At 39.9% G+C, this 26,740-nt stretch overlaps 1 protein-coding gene and 1 pseudogene across 3 annotated transcripts in view; one reads left to right on the top strand and one right to left on the bottom strand.

Moving 5' to 3' along the window:
• The window catches only part of chchd6a (coiled-coil-helix-coiled-coil-helix domain containing 6a), a 55,903-nt gene that overhangs the window by 16,338 nt on the left and 12,825 nt on the right, over window positions 1-26,740 (bottom strand). For 2 of the 3 annotated variants that reach the window (XM_072656556.1, XM_072656554.1), the window contains 3 exons: window positions 21,038-21,108; window positions 10,568-10,703; window positions 5,233-5,843 (listed from right to left, as the gene is read on the bottom strand). In XM_072656556.1, coding sequence (XP_072512657.1) covers window positions 5,820-5,843; window positions 10,568-10,703; window positions 21,038-21,108 — 231 coding nt within the window. In that variant the 3' untranslated portion in view covers window positions 5,233-5,819. Of the gene's footprint in view, window positions 1-5,232; window positions 5,844-10,567; window positions 10,704-21,037; window positions 21,109-26,740 lie in introns of those variants that run through there. The other variant, XR_011977489.1, reaches the window with a different exon arrangement.
• On the top strand, window positions 83-2,446 carry LOC140577425 (claudin-10-like; annotated as a pseudogene).

Below are 26,740 nucleotides of genomic sequence, written 5' to 3' on the forward strand. Positions count from 1 at the left end.
AGTTTGTGCACAACTTTTGGCTTTTTTTTACATAAACTATTATCTATATCTGTTTTAATTGTACTACAAGACTTGGAAAAAAATGAATCACACAGAAATGATGTATATGGAGATTGGTTGCTTGATTTGTTGTCTTTGTGGCTGAATACTGAACTGTTCTACTCTTCCCACTGAGTACTGGTGGGAGAAGCCGTTGTTACCACTGTCAAATATTTTTCCAATCTGTGGATGGACTGTGTTTCTTACACCACTGGTGTGTCCGACTGCAAATATTACCCATCCATGATGGCACTGCCAGGTAAAAACCAGTATACAGTTTGACCACCAATGTGAGATGTTTTTAGATTGAATTAGACAGTGTAGTGAAGTTCAGCAGATAGTTCAGCACTGTCTCTTAAGTTTTCTTGCATGTGTGTCGTGCCCTGGCTATTGTCTCTGTAATCCTGGGATTCTGGGGAGCTGTGCTTGCTTTATTTGGAATGAAATATATTAAGATTGGAGGTTCTGAACTTGCCAATGCCAGGGTAACTTTTGCAGCTGCCCTGACCTATATGGCGTCAGGTACGATGCCTTCAAACTTCATTCTTGTTCAATTCATAGTAAAATAATTCCAGAAATGATGCAATGCTTTTTGTGCCACAGGGTTCAGTGGTATGATACTGTACTCCTGGTGAAGCATAAAACACAGGTGCAATATGTGGATCCAAACTACAAGCCACAGAAGTAAGCTATTTTTAGATGTGGTGAACATGCTTTCACACAGAAATTTAAATTTTTACTTTTCTTGAAATAAATTTAAAGCCGATTGAAAAGTGATGTTCAAGACATATACTAATGCCATTAAAACATAATTGCGTTTACTTTGATTTCCCCTCATTTTATATATATATATATACATTTAAAACACACACACTTACGCTTTAGCAGGCTTATCATTAATAAACACCCTTGAACCTGAAACTGCTCATCAGTTATTGATCGTTGTTAGATAATCTATTAAATCTAATCTGGGCCTGATTGTGATTGTTTGACCAAAAATCTAATGCAGTCAATAAGCAAAGAATTTTCTTTTTAGTTTTTCTGTATTTTTTATTTTATTTTTTTATGTGATCTACTTGTTTAGAAAACACATAAGCAGGTCTATTCAGAATTGCATAAGAACTGAAGATTTGAGGTAAATGTTGATGTTTTAAGCATGTAGTTTGTCTGCGGGTGAACTATTAGCTATAAGTTTATAAGCTTATACATTATAAGCTTATAATGTTTTTTTTTTATTTCCTATACAGTGGCACATGTACATGATTGAGTTCACCTGCTTAATGTCTGTGCACAGTGATGAAAGTTAAACAAATTGTAATTTCTTTATTTCAGCTTTAGATTAGTTTTAATTTTAGATTAGTTTTAATTTTACCATTTCTAAAAGGTAAAAGGTCCTGATACAAAAGTTTGGACACCTTGCATGGTCTATACTTTTTTTTCATGGTGATATTTTTTTTTTCACTTTATATTTGTACAAAACAAAAACTGTACAATAACATTCCTTAAAATGTTGAAAAGACTTTTATCTGTAAATTATGCTTTTTGAAATCAGTTGTTACTGTGAACAATTCACAGTAAACAATAATATATTGACAAGGGGTACCCATACATTTACATGCTACTCCATATTTCCAAGAGTTTATTCTTAGAATAGTAAAGTCTATAATTGCGTACATTTTTATGCTGATATTAGCTTGATAAAATTTAATTTTCATGTTAAAAATTCTCATTGAGTTCCAATGACACATCTTCTAGATCGGTCACTTTTTTTCAGGCAGCATGCAACTTTTCAAGTGTTAGTCATAGGCATACTACAGCTACATCCACAATTCAACATTTCAGAAGAGCTCAGACGCAGTTGTTATTAATTTAACTTCACAAAGTGCTTTGGCTTTTTTAACTATGATGTCAATACAATGTTTTAAGAACCAAAAAGTAGAAACTGTTGCCAAAACATCAAACTTTGTAAACACTGGATCCTCCATTCAATGCTTTGTCTAGTTTGTATCCTATTACATTTGTCATTTATGCATAAAAACCAAAATGTATGTTTGCTCACTAAAACACAGTAAAATAACAGGTTGTTTTTGTTGGTAGTTATAAAGTTATGAAGTAATCAAGGTTTGGGAGAGAGAGAATTTGCCCAAATCTCCTTTCCTTCCTACACGTTTCTCTCTCAACGTTTTTATTTTGTGTCATGACATTTTTGCTTAACATCATTACCTCATCTCCTATCCGTTCTTAAAAGCACTGCACATGGAGTGGTGAGGGCTGAAATTTTTGTTCATTCTTCAGATTTGAAATAGGTGCAGCAGTGTTCATAGGCTGGGGAGGGTCATCTCTGATTATAGCTGGAAGTGCTGTTATGTGTTACTTCTCTGGAAAAGAGGGACTCCACTCCAGGTAAGCCCTGTGCAATATTTGAATAATGAATGTACAATATCCACAGGCAACAAGATGTAGCAGGTCATAATGATGACAAAATGCTATTGATGACCTGTGACAGAAAGGATCCACAATATCACTTTGCAATCTGAATATCTAAATTTAATATAAGTATACATACAACCAAAATGTCTTTTGAAAGTATGCCATTCATCGCGTTGCAAGGAAAAAAGTTTAGAGGCATCCGCAAATCTTGATGTCGGCCCGCTGTACAAAATCAACGCATCATTTTCTTCATGATAATAGAACCCGAAATAATGGCCGTTAGACAAATGCCACGCATAAATCGTTCTGTGTCTTTCAAGCGCAACCGCTTTTTAGACAGAGTCAGTTTCATCTTTTTGGGAGTATCGGACGCCACGATTATTACGGCTATCTTCTAACCCTAACCGCCGCACAAACACTGACCCTTTAAATCCTTCGGCCTACAGGACCTGTTGAATGAATGGGTGGAGACTTATGACGTTGCATACTCTGATTTGCTCGATCGTATGTATCTCGGTCACCTGATTGGGCGCCTTTTTTAAATGATGTTACCGTATCATTGCGTGTAATACGTGATTGAATCGTAAATAAAAGTCTAAAGATCTCTGATCAACTCTCTCTCTATCTCTCTCTCTCACGTGGCACAGGATGGGGTGTGACAATGGGTAACAGATGTCCGAAGGGATGTCTATATTTTGCTAAAACAGGGTCTAGGTTCCTACCTTTTGACCCCGGCTAGGCTTCCCTTGTTTACACACACACACACACACACACACACACACACACGAGTCATCGAGTCCATTCTCACAGCCTCCATAACTATCTGGTTTGGTTCCTCCACCTCGCAAGAAAGAGCCAAACTCCAGCGCATCATCAGGACAGCAGAGAGGATCATTGGATGTAACCTGCCATCACTTCAGCAGATCTACACCAGCAGAATGAGGAAGCGGGCTGGCAAGATTACATCTGACCCCTCATATCCTGGACACCTCCTCTTCCAGACACTCCCCTCTGGTAGAAGACTGCGATCCATCAAAACCAGCACAACACGCCATGCTAACAGCTTCTTCCCCAGAGCTGTAGCGCTCCTCAACCACAGTGGACACCTCCCACTGTGACAAACACTGTGACATACACACCTCCCACTGTGACCATACAACTGAACTGTACCAAACCGGACTGAACAGCTATTTTGCACTCTGCCTATTTGCACTATGTCTATTTGCACACTGTACAGATGTTCTTTTCTGTAAATATCAGCTCTTTACTTTCTGTAAATATCAGCTCTTTATTACCTTTAGTACTTCTTACTTTTTTAATTTATCCCCTACCCTATTTATTGTTTAGTGTCATTTTTTCCTTTAGTTTAAGACTGTGTTCTGTGTTTTTTGTTACTTGTCATACGTGTTGCTGACAAATTCCTTGTATGTGCAACATACTTGGTGAAATAAAGAGATTCTGATTCTGATACACACATACACACATACACATGGGCACAGGGGTGGGTGAGTAACAGATGTCGAAAGGGACCTGTCAGATAAGTTTGATGAATCAGGGTCTGACTGAAGGTCTGGGGACTAGGATAGGAACAGCATGTATGTGAGAATGGATAACAGATGTCGGAAGGGACCTGTCAAATAAGTTTGATGAAAAGTGCCCAGCTATCCGATTGGACGGCAACACAATAGGCGGGACTTCCGGAAGGAAGGATATCCAGAAGGCGGGACTTCCGGTGAGGGAGGGACATACAGGGGGCGTGGCTTGCTGACATGGCACGACCTGATTGGTCGAGACGACCTGTCAAAACTAGTTTGATGAAAAGTGCCTCCTATATCTCTCTCTCTTGACCACTTGACATCTCTGCATAGAATATAGATTTTTTTTAACCAAAGGGGATTTACAGAATTGCTCAAAAGTATATTTTGACAATTACACATGGTTTAATCTCCATAACCATATACAAAGAAATGTATGAAAATACACTAGAGGCTAATGTCCCATAGTGTAGACACTAACATTCTTTTAGGATTTTCTAAATTTGTTCTAAAAGGTTATTCCATATTAATATATATATATAATGACAAAATCAGTATTGACTGTCGAACAGTATTGATTATCCAACCTGTTCAATTGAATTAGGTCAGAGTGCAGAGTCCAGACTTCAATATTAGACCTGCTTCACCAGTACACCACCAATCAGTTTTCAAACACTCTCTGGCTGCTTCCAACAGATAAATGTATCCCTGAAACATTAATCATTGCCTGTGCACCATGCTGAATGGTGACAGATTACACACACACACACATAACCTTTAACAAAGTCATCCACCGTTAACAAGGTAGTTGTCATGTCAGCCCCAGGGGCAGGTAGACAGGCAATGATTCACAGCTGAAAGGGGGAAGCGTATTCTGTAGCACAGTCAAACCATGTCAATGTGTGAGCCGAAAGCTTTAGTGCAACAGACTGAGAACGTGTGTGATATGAATCGCACCATTGCTTGTAAATCAATCCTCTCTTCATTATTTTCTTTTTCATATTTTACATTCACAAAAATTGCTTATGTTCAATTGCCAAACATTTTGTGTACTTTAAATTTACAGACATGTTAGCAACCTGAGTTAGAAAAATTGCCTACAATGGTCCTACTTTCATGTTCCACAGAGCGGAAATGATGAGACTAAAGACATGATAAAACTGTCTGTATCATCTACATTCGTTACTCTGTTAGCCAGCCTAAGTTGCAGTTACATAAATAATACACATAATGTCAAAAATTTATTTTTACAAGGAGTGTATTTTGTAAACCTTGTGTTATTAAGCTGTAGTTATCTACCCTACCATTTTATGTCACTGCTTCTGGCATAGTATGCCAAATGAATATCCAGATTTTGTAACAAATGTAATAACTGTACTGTTCATAACAATTTTTAGCTGGCCACATCTTGTAAATTAGTTAACATGAAACGCAAATGCTTAAAAGAATTAATGCAGCTGTAAAGCTTAAGCCAGATGCCTATATATGAGGATATACTGATACAAGTAAATACATCAACAAGTAGAGTAAATACAGTATAGCCACAATTTCCTGAGTATGTACTTATAAAATTGCAACCTTGAATTTGTAAAATACACTCTCACTCTTTTTACAGGTAAAAATACTTATAAGTATAGTAATAGTAATTATATTCTGTCAGATGTGGCATGTACATAATAGTGCAACATATAAATGTAATGATTATATGGTAAGAGAATAGAGAAAAAGGTATGCTGGCAAATAAGCAGTGCTTAAGTGCCTACACAATGATGGGGTGGGAAGAGTGGCACTGCTGCTGAGAAGATGGAGTTCTCCTCATCCATGATTCACCAATAAATTCTGAAACAAAGAGACAGAGACAGAGAAAGAGAGAGAGAGAGTGAGAGAACAAGAGTGTTTACATACAGTCATGCAGAGAGAGGGTTGTAAAATAAATTCCACCTAAATAATTTAAGGATGATTTGTTTGTGAAAAAGAGTTTCACAAAACATAAAAAGCACTAATGTAATAAGTAATAATGACAGTCAAATCATTTCATTTCAATTCCACCCTCTATCATTTTCTTTAAGAACATAAACATGCCAGGGTACACATCAACATTGCTGACCACATGATTATCATGCTAAACTAAGTATTTAACAGTTATTTCTGACACTAGGAGAAAGAGATAGATGCAAACATTGGTTTCAGTTTCAAACACACAAAGAATATGCAGTATTCAAAATAGCAGTCCATTATGACTAGCTAGATTAATCACTGTTTTTGATATAAATTACACCAAAGACAGTGATTAATCTGGTTAGTCATATTGTTTAGAAAACCAACAGACTCAGCATTCATGATATGAATGCTCTTGAGTCTGTGTATTTGAATAATTAATTTAACGGGGTGTGTTCAAAAAACCTTCAAATAATAGTGTGAGTTCAATTTGTGAGGTCATTCATTCCGTGAAGAAACAGATGGTAACCAAACTCTGAATTCAAGCCACAGTACACTCTGAAGACAGTGAAGCATGGTGGTGCAAGGGGCCTATTTACCGCATACTAGGGATCATTCCTCATCTGCATCAAAAATGCAGTTTCTGAGGCAATTCTTAATTTCTCCAGTGCTTTTAACACCATACAGCCAGTGCTCCTAAAGGACAAGCTGGAACATAGTGGAGTGGACAGTCACCTGTCAAACTGGATACTTGACTACCTCACCTACTGGCCACAGTATGTGAGGGCACGGGACTGTGTCTCTGATAAGGTAGTCAGCAGCTCGGGGCCCCCTCCTCTTCACCCTGTACTCTGCTGACTTCATATACAGCTCACCAAAATTTCACCTCCAGAAGTTCTCTGATGACTCTGCGATCGTCGGCCTCATAATTAATGAGGAGGACGGAGAGTACAGAGGACTGATTCAGGATTTTGTGGACTGGTGTCTGCAGAACCACCTTCAGATAAACGCGGGAAAGACCAGTCAAGCTGGCATCCATGCTAGAGAACAGCTCCCACCCCATGCATGAGACTCTGCCAGCATTGGGCAGCTCTTTTAGTGACAGGTTGCTTCGCCTAAAGTGTGTAAAGGAGCGGTATCCAGGAAGTCCTTCCTTCCTGCTGTCGTCAGACTCCCAACCAGCACTACTCCCAGCAGACCACCCCCACACACCCTTAAACTACACAGACATGTTCAGGGAATAGAGGTCCCTCAATGTAAAAATACAATTTGCAATTAAGGGTCAATTTGCAATTTTCTGTAAATAATCTGTAAATAATATTGTTTTTTCCTCAGAGTTTTTGACTTCGATTATTTATATTGTGTATATATTGGTAATCTATCTATGTTTGGCATCACTGTGGGACTAATAAAGGATTATCTTCTCTCATCTTAAAACCAAGAAATGCAAATTAATTGTGGGATGTAGTCAAAGCATCCTGGGCTGGAATACCAGTTGACAGGTGCCAGAAGTTGTTTGACTCTATGCAACACTGATGTGAAGGAGTTCTAAAAAACTGTGGTTATACAACAAAACATTAGGTTAGTGATTCACAGGGATGCTAAATGCTTTAAAAAAGTACATATTTTGAGTTTGTAAAGACAAATTATATACATTTTTCTTCATGTGTTGATTTGGAAAACAATGTGCCATTACACTGTGTCTGGATACACATTCCACCGCACCTACTGTACAAGCAAAATAAAAACTTTTGATGAATACTGTCACAAGTTGAAATACAGATTTCAAAACATAAAAGCAATAACATTAAAATAATACAGTCCCTACCCAAGACACATATTTCTTTGTATGCTTTTCCAGGGTAACAACTATGTCATCCAGGTGAGTATAAAAATTAATACAGTAGAGACACAAACACACACACAAGGAGAAGACTCAGGGAGCTTCTGACAACACAATATGCACCATTACAATGCTAAGGCTAGAGTGACTGTTGACTGACTGATTTTATCCAGATAAAGCAAACTTAATTTCTATAAAACAACTATAGGGAAAGACTCGAGGAGGGACCAAGTTTAACAGAAAGGACTAGAGGCTTTTACACCATGAACAAATGGGATGCATTGTGCTAATAAATGCATGCATATTATGTTTGAAAGAGCCTAAACACAGTTTATGTAAAGACATGAAAAATGCTGTGGCAATAAAGTGGCTCTTCCACAAGCTTACATTTGTAAGAGACTGGGGGAAATTATAGAAATGTGGCTGATGACTTACAGTACTGAAAAAGCATCTGACTATTTTTGCATATTTGTCTGTTGTAGACTGAAATATTTCAGAACATCCAACTAATTTTAGACGACTCATCCAGGAGGTTACAAAAAAAACCCACACAAATAATATAAAGAACTGCAGGCCTACTTGTCTCTGTTAGGGTCAATGTACATTAATCCACAATAACAAAGTCTTGAAGGAGAAAGTCAGCCCTACAGTTTGTGACGTAAAGTCCAAGCTCAGCAGCACAAGGAAGTCCACCTCTGAATGGCTAAAGCAAACAAAATGAAGGTTTTTGGTGTGGTCAAGACAAAGTACTGCTATGAATCCCATTGAGATGCTGAAGGAATACTATACATTGGCAGTTTATGCTCAAATTTAGTTGCATTAAAACAATTCTGCAAAGAAGAATGGGTCAAATTTTTATTTTAACATCCACAGAACTGCACACTTGTTTAAAAGCCAGAATGAGAAAGATTGAAATGTAAAATATTTAAAGTAAACAGTCCATTGGAGTTGCATTTGTATCATTACAGACATTTAAATAAATGAAAATACAGCACTGACTTCAATTACTGTTTAAGCTGAGATGATTTTAGAGCAGTGAGCATCAGCTAGCTGTCATGCCTGAGCAGGCAGTGAGCAAATGAAGAATGATTAAACAAAACATACAAACAAGAAAGAGAAGGAGTTCTTTTTTAACTCTGCTCAGCCAAGAGCAGAAAAAAAGTTCAGACCCAAAGCAACTTAATTTCACTCTCTAACTTTCTCATCAAAACATTCCTTCTTTTTCAACACATAAGCTTGCATTCAAATATACACAGGAAAATATTTTACATATTGGAGTGTAACATTATAGGCCATTTTGAGATCAGGAGACGTTGTGTGTGCAGCACAATAAGAAAACAAAATACATGTTGCAAATTCAGTGCCACAAAATGCAATTGCAATATGCTTTACAATACAATACACATTGGTCCTGATCTAGTCAATTCCTTATGTTACAGTTTATGTTAATGGAACATTCAAGCATACATAGTAAATTTCTCTGTACATTGGAGCTTCAATCATTTCAATAATGTAAATACCAGAAAAAGAATAGTGATCACTGTGTGTAGCTCTAAATGAAATGTCAAAATTTGTGAATATAGAATCCAAGATCATTCAAGTTCATTCTTTGCAAAGTTATTGATAAAAATGACTACATTTAGATATTTATCTTGCCAAGACACAAGAGGAACAATACATGTTTTAAAATACTTTGATACACACATAGATACACATTTAGAAAACACTATAAGCTCGTTTTAGAAATTATATTGAATTGATAGTGGCATTAAGACATTAAATGTCTTAATTATTATTCATTTTAACTTTTGACTCCCTACAAATGAATATGTCTACATTTTTATTCATTTTAACTTTTGACTCCCTACAAATGAATGTTACATACTTCTGCAAATACATTCTATGATGATTTTGGCTTATCTTAAAAAAAACCCATAAATGTTGTGTTGGCCTCAGCTAAAATATATAATACAAATATGAGATATTAGCACTGACCTTACAATTCCCATATAAGTGCATCCTTTGGCCAATTGTCATCTTGGAATATGGCCATGCCATCAGGTAAGAAAAAAATTGATGGAATAACCTAGTCGTTCAGTATATTCAGGTAGTCTGCTGATCTCATTCTTTGGGCACATAATGTGACCAAGTGCAGCAACCCCAGATCAAAGCACTGCCCCCACAGGCTTGCATGGTAGGCACTAGGCATGATGGGTGCATCACTTCAGCCACCTCTCTTTCTCACCACTGACTCATCAGACCACATGACCTTCTTCAATTGCTCCAGAGTCCAATCTGTATGCTCCCTAGCAAATGAAAGTAGCTTTTGCTGGTTAGCGTCACTGACAAGTGTTAAGGCTTACACAGCTGTTTAGTTCCAATCCTTTGAGTTCCTTTCGCATTGTGCGTGTGGGAATGCTCTTAATCATATACCCGAGTTCTACTGTTGTTTTTCTACAATTTGATTTCTCCAAATGTTTGTGATAGCCGATCACGATCATTCAAGATTTTTTTCTGTCCACATTCCTTCCTCAAAGACGGTGTTTCCACACTGTCCCTCCACTTTTTAATGCGTTTGCCAGTTCTAAACCTGATTTTAAAAGTTTAATCTCCTTTTTTTTCTTTTTCTCTGCTTAATGAATGCCAATAATGTTACCATTCTGAAACAGATTAACATCTTTTCCATGACCACAGGATGCGTCTTTCTACATGGTTGTTTAACAAATGACTAACTGCATATTCACACACATGGATTCACACACATGGAGTCAATCAGCTGTACCTTTTTGGCAGCATCAATGCACTGCATGTACTCTTTGGCCAGGTCTGAGCAGCGCAGGGTCTCTTTGCCATTCTCTTTGTAGCAATAAAGGATCTGAGCTTGCAAGTTAGTACACACCGGCGTCATGCTGCGTCTCCTGCAGAGATCGAGAATAGAGACCAAGTCAATTAGGGACAAGTGAGACATTAGACAGCATTTTAAAGAGATAATGCTTTATAGACCCCTAATGTGCTACTAGGTTATTCAATTTTATATATATATATATATATATATATATATATATAAAAAAAGCTTTCAGCATTTTAAAAACAGAAGAGCTTTGTTAACTACAGGGACAATACAGTTTGGCAAATATGCTGTGTACATGGGGAGGATAATAATGCACTTTAGTCAGTATTCAGAGAGATTGGTTTTTCTTTTCGTGACCTCCTTCCACCCACTAACAATGGTTCGTTTCTAAGTTTCTGGACTGTTCTCTACTCAGCAGGAACACAAAGCTGTGTGAAAAACAAACTAACAAACAAACAAACCAAAAAAAATCCAGCAAGACTTCGGCACCTGCTTCATAACAGTACAACACCAGTACCATTATGCCATTATTCTGGTGCTGAACATGGTCCAATACTCAATATCTTGTTAGGTTAGCTATGACTGTACCATTCCATTGATGGACAGGGTAGTGTGCAACTGACAAATTATACAGAAACAGATAAACAACAGTTAGCAATAATATGCATATGCCTATATATATTTAACATTCTGTAATTAAAGTGGCCTCAGTAAACTCTGAGAAGAAGCTCTAAGAAAGCTCCATTGCACAGATGTCACCCTGAATGATGCTTGATCTTGAACTCCTCCATCCTCTCTGCAATGCAATAGTTCCTTTCAGAAGATTGCTTGACAACAGGCTTAATGGAAAGATTAATAGCTCACTTTGACTCCACATGCCAATCATCCCTACCAATTCAATTAAAACACATCAATGACTTACGCCGCACCAACTCAGGCTAAGATACGCTGCAGAATCTTCAAAGTTCCTTCTCTTATCAGCAATGGAGAAAGAAGACACGGCAAAAGAGGGTACGAAGGGAAATAAACATCCATCAATACCTTATCTACGTATGTTTGAGTGGGCATACACCTGTTAAATGTTGTTATATGAAGCTGAAGGCGGTTTTAGTTTTAATTTCCATCTGGAAGGGGGCAAGAGTACTATAGTCTTTGTTATATAAGAAACTCTTAATATATCAGAAAAGGCAGAGGTTCCTTATAACGCACAGGCATTAGTAAAGGGTCCTGAAGCAGAAAACAGGCTTGGCCAAGCCTAGGCTGAACCACATTAAACTAAGCCAAATGTGAGGTTTACTAAAAATATTAGCTGAGCTTAATACAGATGCTTTGAAGAGGTTAGGCCTTGGTTTCTCCAAGGAGAATTCTCATTCCCATACCAAACATCTGCATGGTGCTTAAAGATTCAAATGTTAATTACAAAATATTCCCCACTACATGTAATCTCCTTAAAAAGAGCACAGAGCCATAGAACAAAGCTTAACTCCTAAGACTCTGCAGAGATTGCAGACATAGCAGCAAGAGAAAGAAACAGTAAAAGTAAAAGAAAAAGAAAGCAACTACAAAATATTACACAAGGGTAGAAACACAATTGGTATACAAGTGTGCCTCAAAACATTTCAAAGCAACAAGCTCATTATTCAGAACTAGGGACACAATAGTGACCACCAAATAATAAATACAGGAATGAATACTTTGGTTAATTAACTAATTACAGCGAAATATTTTTTTGTTAGAACGGAGGAAATCGAGGTAATAGAATTATGAAAACTGTATCAACTGAGCGTGTGTAACATCAGTTTACAGAGTGACAGAACAAAAACAAAATTTTTATCATGACAAATAAAGAACAACCTTAAGAGCAAGGAAAACACAAAATCAAACTTATACAAGTGAAATAAATATACTAATAAAGTTACAAGGCCTTATCAGCTCAGAGTTCAACTTGACATGTTTCCCGAATCGAGGGTCTAAAATGAACTAGATTAGAGGCTGTGTTACCTTGACCTCGCTCTAACTCAGCTGCCAGATGAGAGCCTCGACTTATCTCTCTTTGAGGGGCTTGCTTGCACTCTGACAGCTTTTCAATTGACTGAGCACAGGCCTTCACTCTCACCACCTACCCAAGCCCTCTCCCTCCTTTGATCGCCCACCCAACACCCCTCTCATGCAATCTCTCCTGCAGGGGCTGGTGTTTCCACAGCGCAAGAGCCTTTCAAAATATACTGTAAAAAAGGTAAAGGTAAAGGTGCATGTATTTGTCACTGTACACTGTACAGCGAAATGTGTCCTCCGCATTTAACCCATCTGGTAGTGAACACACACTCACACACACACACACACACATGTGTGTTAGGGGCAGTGAGTACACAAACACACCCAGAGCGGTGGGCAGCCAACTCCAGCGCCCGGGGAGCAGAGAGGGTAAAGGGCCTTGCTCAAGGGCCCAACAGTGGCAGCTTGCCGAGCCCGGGAATCGAACCCACAACCCTGTTATCGACAGCCCGGAGCTCTAACCGCTGAGCCACCACTGCCCCTGTCACGCAAAGACTGGGTAAATCAATAAAAATACTTGAGTGACTTTTCATGATACATCACTATATTTAATTTTTTATGAGTCTGAAGAGACAATGCACCAGTAATGTCAATGCAACCCTTTCTCTCTCTACACAGCTCCCTAGCTGGACTCTACGATGTGATTTTGTTGGAATGAAAGGGCCAGGGAGCCCAGGACTATGGTGCATCAGCTGGTGGTGCTGTTATATTAGTTCATTTAGACAGCAGCTGGTCATCCTTCACAAAAGAACACAACACTGTCTTAGACAAGTTCAGTTTCCACCTTTAACTTACATTAAATGAAAGGATTTTCTATAATCACTAGTTTCTTCCATTTCTAATTCATTTGTGTTTAAAGATATTCACAGAAAAACACAACAGTGCTTGAGCAAGGTTAAAATCCAAATACCTATATCTAAAACAGGCCACTAAAAAAGCCAATGAACATAGAAGCTAGCATGACACCAATTAGCTTGCAATATACCCAAAACACATCCCAACACAAATATCCATAAATGTTCACAAGTCAAGGAATGTAATACATCCTGCAGTGTGCAGAAAATACTGCTTGATTGATATTTTAAAAGGATTAATTTAGATTAATCACAGAGGCAAAATCAACATCGCTCACCTTCACGAAAGAACAAAATGCTGTGCCTTTCTTGAGCAGCAGCCCCAATACGGAGCTGAGCATGGGTAGCATGTGTACTGTGACCTGGTGGCCTGAACTAGTAACAACACCTCTACTTTAGGTGAAGGTGACCTCGCCTTCTAACAAAATATTTTCATATTCACCAAAATAAAACAAACCAAAACAAAGAAAACGTTGTTTGCGTATGTGTATAACTTTGTGGACTGGAATTTTTAGATTTACTTGACTATGTTGAGTGTCTTAGCCCTGGCTCTTTGCCAAATCAAGTGCCCTCTATCTTTTCCTGAGTTGTTTTGCGGTCAGCTACACTCAGCTCCATGGAGAGCTTGTTTGGGGCATGCCTCACAAAATACTTTCTCTAGGGCACTGCTAGGAGACTAACAGCGGCTTTTGTTGCTGAACTGTTACCAGAACTGTCTGACTGGGTTGCAGTTCCTTCGAGCTCTACCGCAAAATTTCTTCACCAGCATTACTAACTTGTGGGGTGTTTGAAAACGACTGTTACTCAGCCACTCACAGAGATCCCTGACACAAACACCAGCAGTAGATGACAGCCCAAACATCAAATCAACTGGCAGTCATGGATGTCTCCCAAACATCAGAAATTGGACTGTAATCTTTGGAGTCATAGATTAAGCAAGTGTAGGCTTGTGCTATTGCATCTACATATTTAGGCCAGCAGGACTTTAAGTGCGGTGGCATGTTGCCTAGTATGTTTATCAGTGTCCTGTTGAATCTCTTCTTGTGGGTGATCTGGAGTTGTGTGAACTTTCTGCACTCCCCCAACACCAAAGTGTCCCAAGTCATTATGTAGACCAGGCTTTGGCCTTCTCCTCCAACTTTTCTGGCAGGACTAGCTGGTCCAAAATGTTTTTTTGACCTGGTCCGATTCGACAACACAGAATTTCATCTTTAACCACCAACCTCCTCCATGAAAAAGAAGGCTGTGCCCTCGCTACAAATATTCACTCTGAACCTGCTTGATGCCACACTCTTTGCAGTGCAGCACAGTTTTGATTACTGCATCGGCTCTTTGACTCCTGACTTCCTGTTTGGTCTTTGCTGGCAAAATATTTGTACCTGCCCAATCATGAACAGCTGCCAAGGTTTGTTCAGGCTCTTCTATAGGACATAACTCTGGTACCATCAGCCTGCCAGTGCTTTCCACCTTATCTGATGTGCTCTCAGTAGCCCTTGGACATTTTACAGGAACCCCTGACCTATGCCTTGGCAATACTCGCTGATGCTAGCGGGCACATACTGAGTGCTGACTGTACCTCCCCACATGACAGGCTTTGACACCCAGGGCTGCCCAGTTGCATCAAGCTTTGCTGTGGACATGTAATACTTTAGCGGATTGTTGTCTGTAAGAACTGTTTGCTAATTGCTATACCATTGATTATAAAATTTGCCCATTACAACGGCAGGAATTGGGCAGGGTAACAAGTTTCAGCTTCAGGAGAGTACCTCGGGCCAAGATCATTAAAACGTTACTTGTGAATCAACCCAGACACCCTACTCTCCCTCTACCAACAGAACTCTCACCCCCCTCTGGAGGCACTTGGTGACCCTAAAGAGCAGAGACTCCTCTCGTTTGAAATGCAGAAAGTGAAATTCCAGAACACCTTAAATTATGGCTATCTTCTCTCCAGAGATACCTCATACTGATAGAGACCATCTGCTTCTTGACCAAAGGCAACCTTTTAAGACCCCAAAGTAACCAACATATCTTTTGCCCAAGAGTGCCATCATGGAGCCAAGGAAAACTGCCTCTCACCAAGAACAATCTATCTCAGAACAAGTTTCTATACTCCATTAGCCACGACACTGTACTAGATGGTGACCATGATAATAATGCATTTTTATCCTTCTCTGTATAATTTGTATGATGACTATCGTTTGCTATCCATTGAATGTTTTAATTAGATTCCCTTTTAATTCCACCTCTGGTGGGAATTATTACCACTAGTTGTTCTGTCATTGGCTTGATTGACTGCAACACCCAGAAAAGCCCATCAGGCTTTAGCATACCTTAAGAACTGTTTATGGTCAGTTATCTTACATTAGTTTGACAAATTTTTTAACCTCAAACTTGAATAAACCTTTCTTTTTCATTTAGGAACCATCGTGAATATTCTGGACATTCCCTCTGTTTACCCAGTTTTATCACAAATCCTCTTTCAGCTCTGCTAGCTCAGCTGGTCCAAAGGACCAATTTAAAATGGCCCACCTAGAGCCAAATTATGCCATCAGAATCTAAGATGCTAGTTCATTAGACTTACAGAAACTCATGTCCAGATGCATTGCTCACCTTAAAGGAAAAGACCTTACTGACCTTAAAGGAAAAGACCTGGCAGAAGTATTAAGTAGAATGGCCATTAGTATACTAGTCCAACACGCTGACGGACTAGGGAATGCCCACGCTGAGTGTGAGAATGCGTGGACAGCTGCAAAAGCTCGAGTTGCAGTTAGAGGAAGCCATATACCTCCTCTGCCATGCCCAGATAAAACTAGAAGATATGGGATAGGAACTAGCAAGCACAGAACAAGAGGTAGGTCTGGCATGAGTTGGCATTATTCCGACAGCAGTTGTCGGAAACAAAAGCAGAATTAGCAGAGCGAAGCTGGAACAGGGTCAGCTTTCACAGGATAGCTGTAAAAAGAAGTTTGAGGATGTCAAAAGGAATCTTCAGTGCTTCTTAGAGATTTATCAAAGTCAATTTAGAGGGTCCACTGTTCTCTTGTTTTCTCTTTTTCGCAAACACACACACACACACGGCGGATTGGCGGGACCCACAGAACATAAGACTGGCCAATAAACGGAACTAAAAAGGGGTGGGTTTGAAAATGGATGGAAAGAAAACAAATGCAGCGTCTAACACAAGGAAAAAACAAACAAAGGCTGCCAGGAGACAATGCTGGCTACCTCGAAAACTTCGAGGAAAATGAAAACTTAAGATAAAAGGACCTCCCGAAAGAAATAAGAGAACTGAGAGGTAATAGGGAAGGCAGACACTCCTGCCTTCCTCTGCTAAATGAGTGTATGTGTGCAAACACACACACACGTACAGACACTGTACAGACTCAAAGGGGGAAAACTAAGTTAAGACAGAGGGAAACAAACACAGGAAGAACACAGGAAGGAAAGGGAGACCCACTCAGCCTTCAACTAGAGAAGGTGGTTGATACATACACTCAACCAGAGTCAAAAGATCCAGCACTGAACAACTGGATCTGAGTGCTTATATAGCCTCTTGCCCAAGTGTGGTACATCAGGCTTAATTGCTGGCTGGCTTGACTCGAGGCCTCGCCCTAGAGCTACCCCTTACAATTCCCGGTGCACCAGATAAAAAATATTGGCGTCAGATTCGATTCAGATCTATCATTTTAGCAACATATAGCTAATATTAGTAAGACATCCTTTCTACATCTTAGGAACATTAGAAATGCCTTATCTATACAGGATGCAGAAAAGCTAGTACACACTTATTACCTCAAGGCTAGATTACTGTAATGTACTTTTGTCCAATTGTTCCAGCAGGAACCTCAATAAACTTCAACTAGTTCAAAGTGCTGCAGCCAGGGTCTTTACTAAAACTAGAAAATTTGACCATATCAGTCCAGTTCTATCAGCACTGAATTGAATCATAGTTAAATTTCGTATTGACCACAACATTCTTCTATTAACATACAAAGACCTAAATGGCCTCGCTCCTGAGTACCTGTGAGATCTTATTACATATTATAAACAATCAAGAATACTTAGATCTCAGGGTGCTGGCTTCTTAGTAGTTCCCAAAATTCAGAAAACCTCAGCAGGGGGAAGAGCCTTTTCTTATAAAGCCCCTCAACTCTGGAATAACCTTCCAGATAATGTTTGGGACTCAGGGACTCGTTAGTTTCCCCTTAGATAAAGGCTGTAGGTCCAGGGGTTCACGGACACAGGAAACTAGTAGTATACCAAGATGCTGTTATCTCGCTGCTTGCACGTGAGGTCTGTGGACGGTGGAGCAGATGGACGCTAGCGTTTCAGGGTATCTGTGTTACCTTCTGGCTCTCTCCTTTTAATTAGCCTGTTATAGTCAGATCTGCCGGAGTAGTCAGACACACTGATACTGTTCAACATTCTCTGCTGTCTATAAATCCATTCAGAACCAACTCTATCTATTTACCTTCTCAGAGTAAATGGTGACCTACTCCCAACTTGCTGGAAGGCAGGGGTCCCCTTTACCTGCGTCAGACAAACTGCAAGCTACCAGTCCGACCAGCCGGAAGACCCCCCCCCAAAACCACCCATGCCAGATCAGTGGCACACCCTCCTACCACTGCTACCACAGACTTCATTTCACTAAGCATGTGCCTTCTGAAAGTAATTGGTTGCACCAGAACATTTTAGGGGCTTCTGAGCAAAGGGGGTGAAAACATGTGCACATGACAATTTTCAGTTTTTTTATTTCCACAACTGGATTCCCAACTTAGACTATTTTCTGTGGATGCAACACATATAATTGAGATAAAAAAAAAACACTGAAATACAGCTTGTAATGTAACAAAATCACATTTCACAGTCACTTTTGCAAGGCACTGTATTAGCTAAAAAATGGCATGTGGAGCTCATTACCTTATGCTGTTTTCTTTACTGCGGATTGGCAGAAAAACCCATTTTATATTATATTACAATGTATATGACATCTTTTAGCATATATTATAATGTAAAAACTGCCATAATGACAAAAACACCAATTTTGGTGGAAAATGCTCACTTGACATTGATTGGACAGGAATTACATTTCATTGTGGCATGAATACTGCACTGTTCTTGACAAAACATAACCGTCAGGATTATCTGTATTCAATTCTGATTCAAATTCAGCATTTCATTATTTAAATGCAAATCCACAGTTTTTCTGTTAAGAGATCGCACAACAATAAATCAATATTTACTTATTATTATTTATATTGTGTATATATTGGTAATTTATCTATGTTTTGCATCCAAGTGTCTTGCTATCCCTTTGCTGCTGTGGCACTGTGAATTTCCCCACTGTGGGACTATTGTCTTATTTTTTATAATAAAAATATATAATTTTCAATTTGCTGCATAGTAATGTTAAAACGCATGTGTATTGCATTTTAATGAGGTTTTAATGCCTGAAGTACCCTAGATAGATAGATAGATAGATTGATAGATTGATAGATAGATTGATAGATAGATATATATTTTTGTGTATAGTGTTTATGCTTTTCATTTTAGCAGATATTCTGCATGAAGAAGCAATGCATTTTTTTGCGCATTGCCCTTCACATTTTCCACTGCTTTCCAATTCCAAACCAATTCTAAGGACTCAAAGCTATAGCAGCATATAACAGGGTAATCCTCAGACAATCATGCGTGTTAACTGCATATCTGGCCTTTTGAAAGTGCATCGCCTTTCAATTACTTTCGGATTACTACCCTACTTCACCCCTAACTCATCCTAAAAGAACTGGACGGAGCGCAGTCATTCCATGGATGCAACTTAAGGTATCTGAATGCATTTATTAGAAGGGGTGTTCACAAACATTTTAAAATTGTATTAACAACTATTTACAGATGTTCTAATAAAGTAGCCATTAAGTTACTACATTTGGCACAAGGGACTAATGAAAGGACTAGGCAAAGAATAGGGTCATGTGTAAGAATGACTTGTATCTCTGAATAATAATAAGTGCATGCATGTTTTTATCACAGCATCCAATGTCTTCTAATCTCTTAACGTCTTATGGGAGAGAAAAAGAGATAAAAGTGAGAGAGGCGTACTGTTAGTAACTGGGCAGTGGAAAGAGACCCACAAAACCAGCATTAATTACAGCAGGCCTCAGCTATCATTCCAGCCCAAAGACAATTTGTAACCCCCTCATAAAAGAAAATGAACTGGTTGCGATGAATTTCAGCAGCAACTTAATACCCAGCAGTTCTCCAATTGGCTACTAACAGAGGCAGGAGAGAGAGTTGAGACAGCTGTGCCGAGGTGTTTTACAGAGGGGCCAAAGCAGGGGGTTAAAACCAGAAAATAATAATCCATATTCTCTCATCTTGCCACCTCTGTTGAAATGGCAACTGTACTTCCTCCCTGGTTTGATACACACTTTAAGAATCACTTATTTCTTTCATTCTTTCCATTCTACGTGTGACTGGAAAGTACGGCAGCTAATTTCCATGGAAACGAGAATAGATTAAAACAATAGAAGTAGCTGACTTTGACTTTAAACAGAGTATGTTTGTTTCAAAGGGTCTGTTCTGTTCACTTTACACTTTTCATTAAAATGCATGGACCAGATGGGATCTGATTTTATTTTCTGTGTAAAAAGCACACCAATGTGTCCATAATTTTCTTTTTATTTCTAGTAAACGATGGTTTCTCATCACAACTGTCCAGCTCCAGGAGACTGTAAACATTTTATAGGAACGGTGAGGGCTCTACAATGTGGTGAACAAATAGCTGCTTCTCACATTACCGTAAAGCCTATTATGACTATTTGAGCCGCAAGGGAACAAACTCGCTGATACTGACGTTATCTATCAGTATATAGCATGAGCATGCACAGACATTCAAAAAATTCTATTTATTTAAACTCTAAACAGAATTAAACAACTAAACAACTAAACACTGTTAACTTTTACTTCTTGTCCTTGCACTATTGTATCATGTCCTACTTATTCTGCACCAGCAATTTACTTTATTTTACAGTACGGTAAATAGTCAGTAAGTACTAATTTTATGATTCATACTTGGTAAGGCATGCATAGTGGTACCTACTTAGAGGTTAATGGTAAATATGCAGTAATTACAAATAATGTGTACATACTTTGCAAGTGTTTGTAGCAAAGGTTTGTTTGGTCCCATGAAATGACAATATATGAACAAAGCAGTGTGCAGATTTGTATATATTTGTATAATATACAAGAATATACAAATATGTGCATGTGCAAACGTGCACATAAAGGCTCCGTTCTATAGTTGCTATGGTGCATTTTGCACAATAAAAATGGTTTACATTCTGCAGCTGTTTCATGCACACTGCTTGAAAGGTCAGAAAGTTCAATAATACTCAATTTGCTATATGTTTGGGTTTAAATACGGACTACAAACTGCTTAACCTTACCGGTTAGTGGTAATTACAGTATGGTGAAGTAATTCCCCTCTACTTACTTTATGTTTGCTTCACTCCTAATGGCAGCAGCGTGGAACTGTTCAGCATATGTTTTGAAGTGATCAAGGTTCTGAAAAATTGAAATAACAATTAATGATGACAAATGATTGACAAACAGAAAAATAAATGTTCTATGAGCAACAAAATATATACACTTAGATATTAAATGCAGCAGTGCTGCACATGTGCGCATCATGTGTAAAAATCCTCTTTGGGTCTGTTTTTGACATAAAATTTGGTTTCTAAGCAGATACGAGACAAAATACAGCGCCATTATACACAGTAAGAGAAAAAAAAGCTGCCTTATAATTGTTGTTGTGTGTTGTTGTTGTGTGTTGTGCCACACCCTCATTACACAGACACACATCACCTGCTATGCTTAAATCCATTAAATCCAAATATGCCCAAGAATGATAATATGGTCAAAATACTCACTTACAATAATAATGCCTAATAATTGTGCACACAGTGCAGGTCAATACATATCTCAACAAACAGCTACTTTGGTTTTATCTATGATTTATGTTCCACAACAATAAGCTATTTGCTTCAAAACATATATGTTAAGTCTCCTAATTTAAAAAGTGATATCAGATTTACTTTGCATATAATGTATTTAAGCAACACATGAAAAGACATTTGTAGATTGTATTACTATTAAAAATAATATTAAATAATATGTAAGTGATTTTAATTTCGATAATGCAGGAATGTTCACAGCATTTCACTTTCAATCAGGTTTTTAATTCTGACCATTAAAATGTAGTTACTGTAATGTCTTCCTCTGCTGGCCTCAGTGGGGAGCCAATGCACAAGCACTAGGCTCCGCCTCTCACCTGAGGATCTGCTCCAGGCACACAGGTGCAGTCATTTCTGAACTGATTAGGATTCCACATAAGCTCCTTTGTTTAGTGTGCGAGTGTGGAGTCTCCGTGACACTACCCCGTGCTTGCTTGGTTTACTTGGTTTTTTTGACACACTGCTTGTTTTTGATACAGGAGTATGGATTTGCCCAATATATACTTGCCTGCCCATGAGTTGACCTCTGCCTGTCCTGATGCGGAGTTTTGTCTAAGCCTTAATAAAGTCCTTTTGCACATGCGGCCTGCCTTAACCACTCAGTGATATTTACCTACTTAACATAGGAACTAGTTAATCCAGTCCTTGTTACACTGGCATTTTAAAGCATGTGGTTCCCTAGGGGTGATTTTAGGATTTATTGTTTCCACCAGGGCAGTGGCGTTTGAAAATGTTGACAAATAATGCACACAGTGCAACAGTATGCAATAGCGCTCCATCCATTTTTGTGTCTGAGGTGGTCAGATCCTTCAAGGCAGTTAACCCACGCAAAACTCCTGGTCTTGATGGCGTTCACAGTGGGGTGCTAAGAGCATGTGCCATCCAGCTGGCTGAGGTTTTCATGGACATCTTTAACCTTTCCCTAAGACGGTCAGTGATTCCCACATGCTTCAAGAGAACCACAATTGTTCCAGTTCCAAAGACACCGGCTATCACCTGCCTGAATGACTACCGTCCTGTTGCACTGACATCAACAGCTATGAAGTGCTTTGAGCGGCTGGTCAAAACCCACATCTGTTCCTCGCTTCCAGTCCACCATGGACCCTCACCAATTTGCATACCGCTCCAACAGATCCACAGATTCACACATCCATGAGCCCATCCATGCACCCTCTTCAGTTTGCCTACCAGCCTGGCATCGGGGTGGATGATGCTGTCATCTATCTTCTACACAGAGCTCTTTCTCACCTGGAGAAGCACGGCAGCACTGTGAGGTTCACCTTCTTTGATTTCTCCAGTGCTTTTAACACCATACAGCCAGGGCTCCTAAAGGACAAGCTGGGATACTGTGGAGTGGACAGTCACCTGTCGAACAGGATACTGGACTACCTCACCAACCGATCACAGTATGTGAGGCACGGGACTGTGTCTCTGATATGGTGGTCAGCAGCACAGGAGCCCCTCAAGGAACGGTCTAGGCACCATTCCTCTTCACCCTGTACACTGCTGACTTCATGTACAGCTCACCGACCTGTCACCTCCAGAAGTTCTCTGATGACTCAGCGATCGTCTGCCTCATAACCAATGAGGAGGACAGCGAGTACAGAGAACTGATTCAGGACTTTGTGGACTGGTGTCTGCAGAACCACCTTCAGATAAATGCAGGAAAGACCAAAGAACTGGTGGTGGATTTCTGCAGGTGCAGACACCCCCCCTCCATCAGTGAACATCCAGGGTATGAACATCGAGAGTGTGGACTCTTATAAATACCTGGGTGTTCATTTGAACAACAAACTATACTGGTCAGTCAACACTGCTGCACTCTTCAAGAAAGGCCAGAGCAGACTCTACCTACTGAGGAGACTGAGGTCCTTTGGGGTGCAGGGAGCACTCCTGAGGACTTTCTTCGACACAGTGGTGGCATCTGCCATCCTTTACGGAGTGGTCTGCAGGAGCAGTAGCATCTTGATGGCAGATAAGAAGAGACTAAAACTCATAAAGAGGGCCAGTTCTGTCCTGGGGTGCTTCTTAGACCCAGTGCAGGTGGTGGGAGACAGGAAGATGACAACCAAGCTGGCATCCATGCTGGAGAACAGCTCCCACCCCATGCATGAGACTCTGGCAGCACTGGGCAGTCCCTTTAGTGACAGGCTGCTTCATCCCAAGTGTGTGAAGGAGCGGTATCACAGGTCCTTCCTTCCTGCTGCCGTCAGACTGCACAACCAGCACTACTCCACATACACATACACTTAACTACACACACGTTCAGGGAACATAGGTCCCTCAATGTAAAAATACTATGTGCAATACCCCCCCCCCCACACACACACACACAGACACACGTGCAATTAAGAGTCATTTGCAATAACCTATAAATAATATTACTATTGCTTTTTTAATTCTTATTTATATTGTGTGTAATAAAGGATTATCTTATCTTATCTTAGATGATGCTATTGCACTGACAGTGCACTCTGCCCCCACACACTTGGACAAGAAGAACACCTATGTGAGAATGCTGTTCAGAGATTACAGCTCAGCATTCAACACCATCATCCCGGCTAAACTCATCCCCAAGCTCACAGACTTGGGTTTGAACTCATCTGTTCAACTGGGTCCTTGACTTCCTAACAGGTAGACCCCAGGTGGTGAGAGTAGGAAACAGCTTCTTGTCCACGCTGACTCTGAGCACAGGGGCTCCTCAATGTTCTGTCCTCAGCCCCCTCTTGTATTCCCTGTTTACACATGACTGTGTAGCCAGACACACATCCAACATCATCTTCAAGTTTGCTGATGACACCACAATCCTAAACCTCATCACAGATGGAGACAAGACTGCCTACAGAGACGAGGTCAGCGCCATGTCAGAGTGGTGCTACCACAACAACCTCAGTCTCAACATCAGCAAAACTAAGGAGATGATCGTGGACTACAGGAAGCTGCAGAGGGGTGGTCACTCTCCCTTATACATCAATGGAGTTGAAGTGGAGAGGGTCAGCAATGTTAGTTTCCTCGGGGTACACCTCACTGATGACCTCTCCTGGTCACTCCACACCAACAAAGCAGTGAGGTCTGCCCGTCAGCGCCACTTCTTCCTGAGAAGGCTCAGGAAGTTTGGTCTGCCTCCTGACATCCTCACCAACTTCTACAGATGCACCATAGAGAGCATCCTCACGGCCTGCATCACTGTCTGGTACGGCAGCTGTACTGCCTACGACCGCAAGGCCCTGAAGAGAGTGGTGAGGACAACGGAGTCCATCATTGGCAGCAAACTTCCAGACCTGCAGGACATCTACCGGTCCCACTGCCTGAGAAAAATCCAGAAGATCCGGTTGGACTGTAGTCACCCAGCACACTGCCTGTTCACCTTACTGCCATCAGGCAGGAGGTACCGCAGCATCCAGGCCAGAACAAACCGGCTAATGAACAGTTTCTACCCACAAGCCATCAGGTTCCTGAACAAGCTGTGAACCATTCACCAACACCACTGCACTCAGACACTTTATTATTAATACTATATATATATATATATATATATATATATATATATATATATATATATATATATATATATATATCTTAGTTTGACACCGAGAATTGTATGGTTTGAAACCTTGAGGTAGCCCGAGAGGTTCCCCTATACTGCTTACGGTGTGTTAAGACCAGCTTCTGCTCTACTTCCTCGTTCGCGAGCAGGCCACCCGGCAATTCAAGGACCTCTCAGCCAGGATTTACCACAACTCTCACGACCCACGTTCACGCAGCAGTGCCAGGTTTGGTCAGCCTAGCCGTTTTGGTTCTGCAGCTTCCTCCCCCCCTTATTTGTAGTCTCAGCACTGGTCTAGCGCTTCTTGTTCCCCCAGTCGCAGGTGTGTTTGTTCGCCCTCTCTTTTTATCAAGTTTGTGTTGTGTTCACCTTTATACCCTGTAGCTGCTGCTTCTTTTGCCTTATTTTGCCCTCTTGCGTTATCTTGAGTTTTGTTAATAAACTACTTGCTTAGGACCCATCTCTGCGAGTGTTCATCCCTCTGTGTCTGGCCTAACCCGCCATGACAGTACCCCTCAGTTAATGAAAGAAAAACCCACAATGGTCACAGAAATAACTTAAATCTGACAAAAGTAACAATAAATCAAAATTCTATGAGATGCTTCAACAGAATTAATGATTGTACTTCTGAAAATAATGTGACCAAAGGGACATGTTAAATCAAGGTGTGTCCACTAATTAGCATTACAGGTGTCCACAAATCTGGTAATCAGTCACTGGACCTATATATAGGGCTACAGGTAGTCACTGTGCTGTTTGGTGACATGGTGCATACCACATTTAACATGGACCAGAGGCCAGAAGCGAAGGAAAGAGTTGTGAACTTCAAGCTCAAGGACACCAGTGCCAGAGCCAAAGTGGACTTCATGGGAGACGACCAAGGAGGACACCCAAGGAGGACACCATTGTTGAAAACAAATTCACAAAAAAGCCAGACTGACCTAAATCCTATTGAGCATCTTTGGAAGGAGCTAAAACATGCCGTCTGGAAAAGGCACCCTTCAAACCTGAGACAACTGGAGTAGTTCATGAGGAGTGGGCCAAAATACCTGCTGAGAGTTGCGGACATCTCTTTGACAACAATAAAAAACAAAACAAATAGGTCATATAGGTAAAGAAAAATCAATTAAGGTAAGCACAGTTCTAGAGATGAGGAACGAGAGAGAGACCATGATTGGTACCATGATCACATGATCCCTTGTTCTTATTAGTAAGCACGTTGTTCTTATTAGTAAGTCTATATTGGATGCAAAGAGGTCCGTAGAAAGTGCGACATTGTGATTCTATGAAATATGTACATACATTTTAGTGTGTCTGCAAGCACCTAGTTCTTGGTAAAGGCTGCAGTGCTATCCTTTCACACTTCATGCGCTAGTTACCAACCCCAAAAACATAATATGCAATTAGTTTCCCCCTAAAGCTTTGAAGTAAATTAATTTGCTATTTGCCACAGTTGACAGGGGCTCCCAAAGTAGAATGTTTTATTTATGATTCCCATTGGGTTGCTGCTATTCTTTACAGCCTGTGTGACTCCGGAATAACCTTCAAGATAATGTTCAGGGCCCAAAATTTGTGTTCAAAAAAGTGTCAGCAGCCAATTAAATGTAATCATCACAAACATATACCACAAGGCTGC

The sequence above is a fragment of the Salminus brasiliensis genome, chromosome 14 (assembly GCF_030463535.1).
Source record: "Salminus brasiliensis chromosome 14, fSalBra1.hap2, whole genome shotgun sequence".
Taxonomy (NCBI): domain Eukaryota; kingdom Metazoa; phylum Chordata; class Actinopteri; order Characiformes; family Bryconidae; genus Salminus; species Salminus brasiliensis.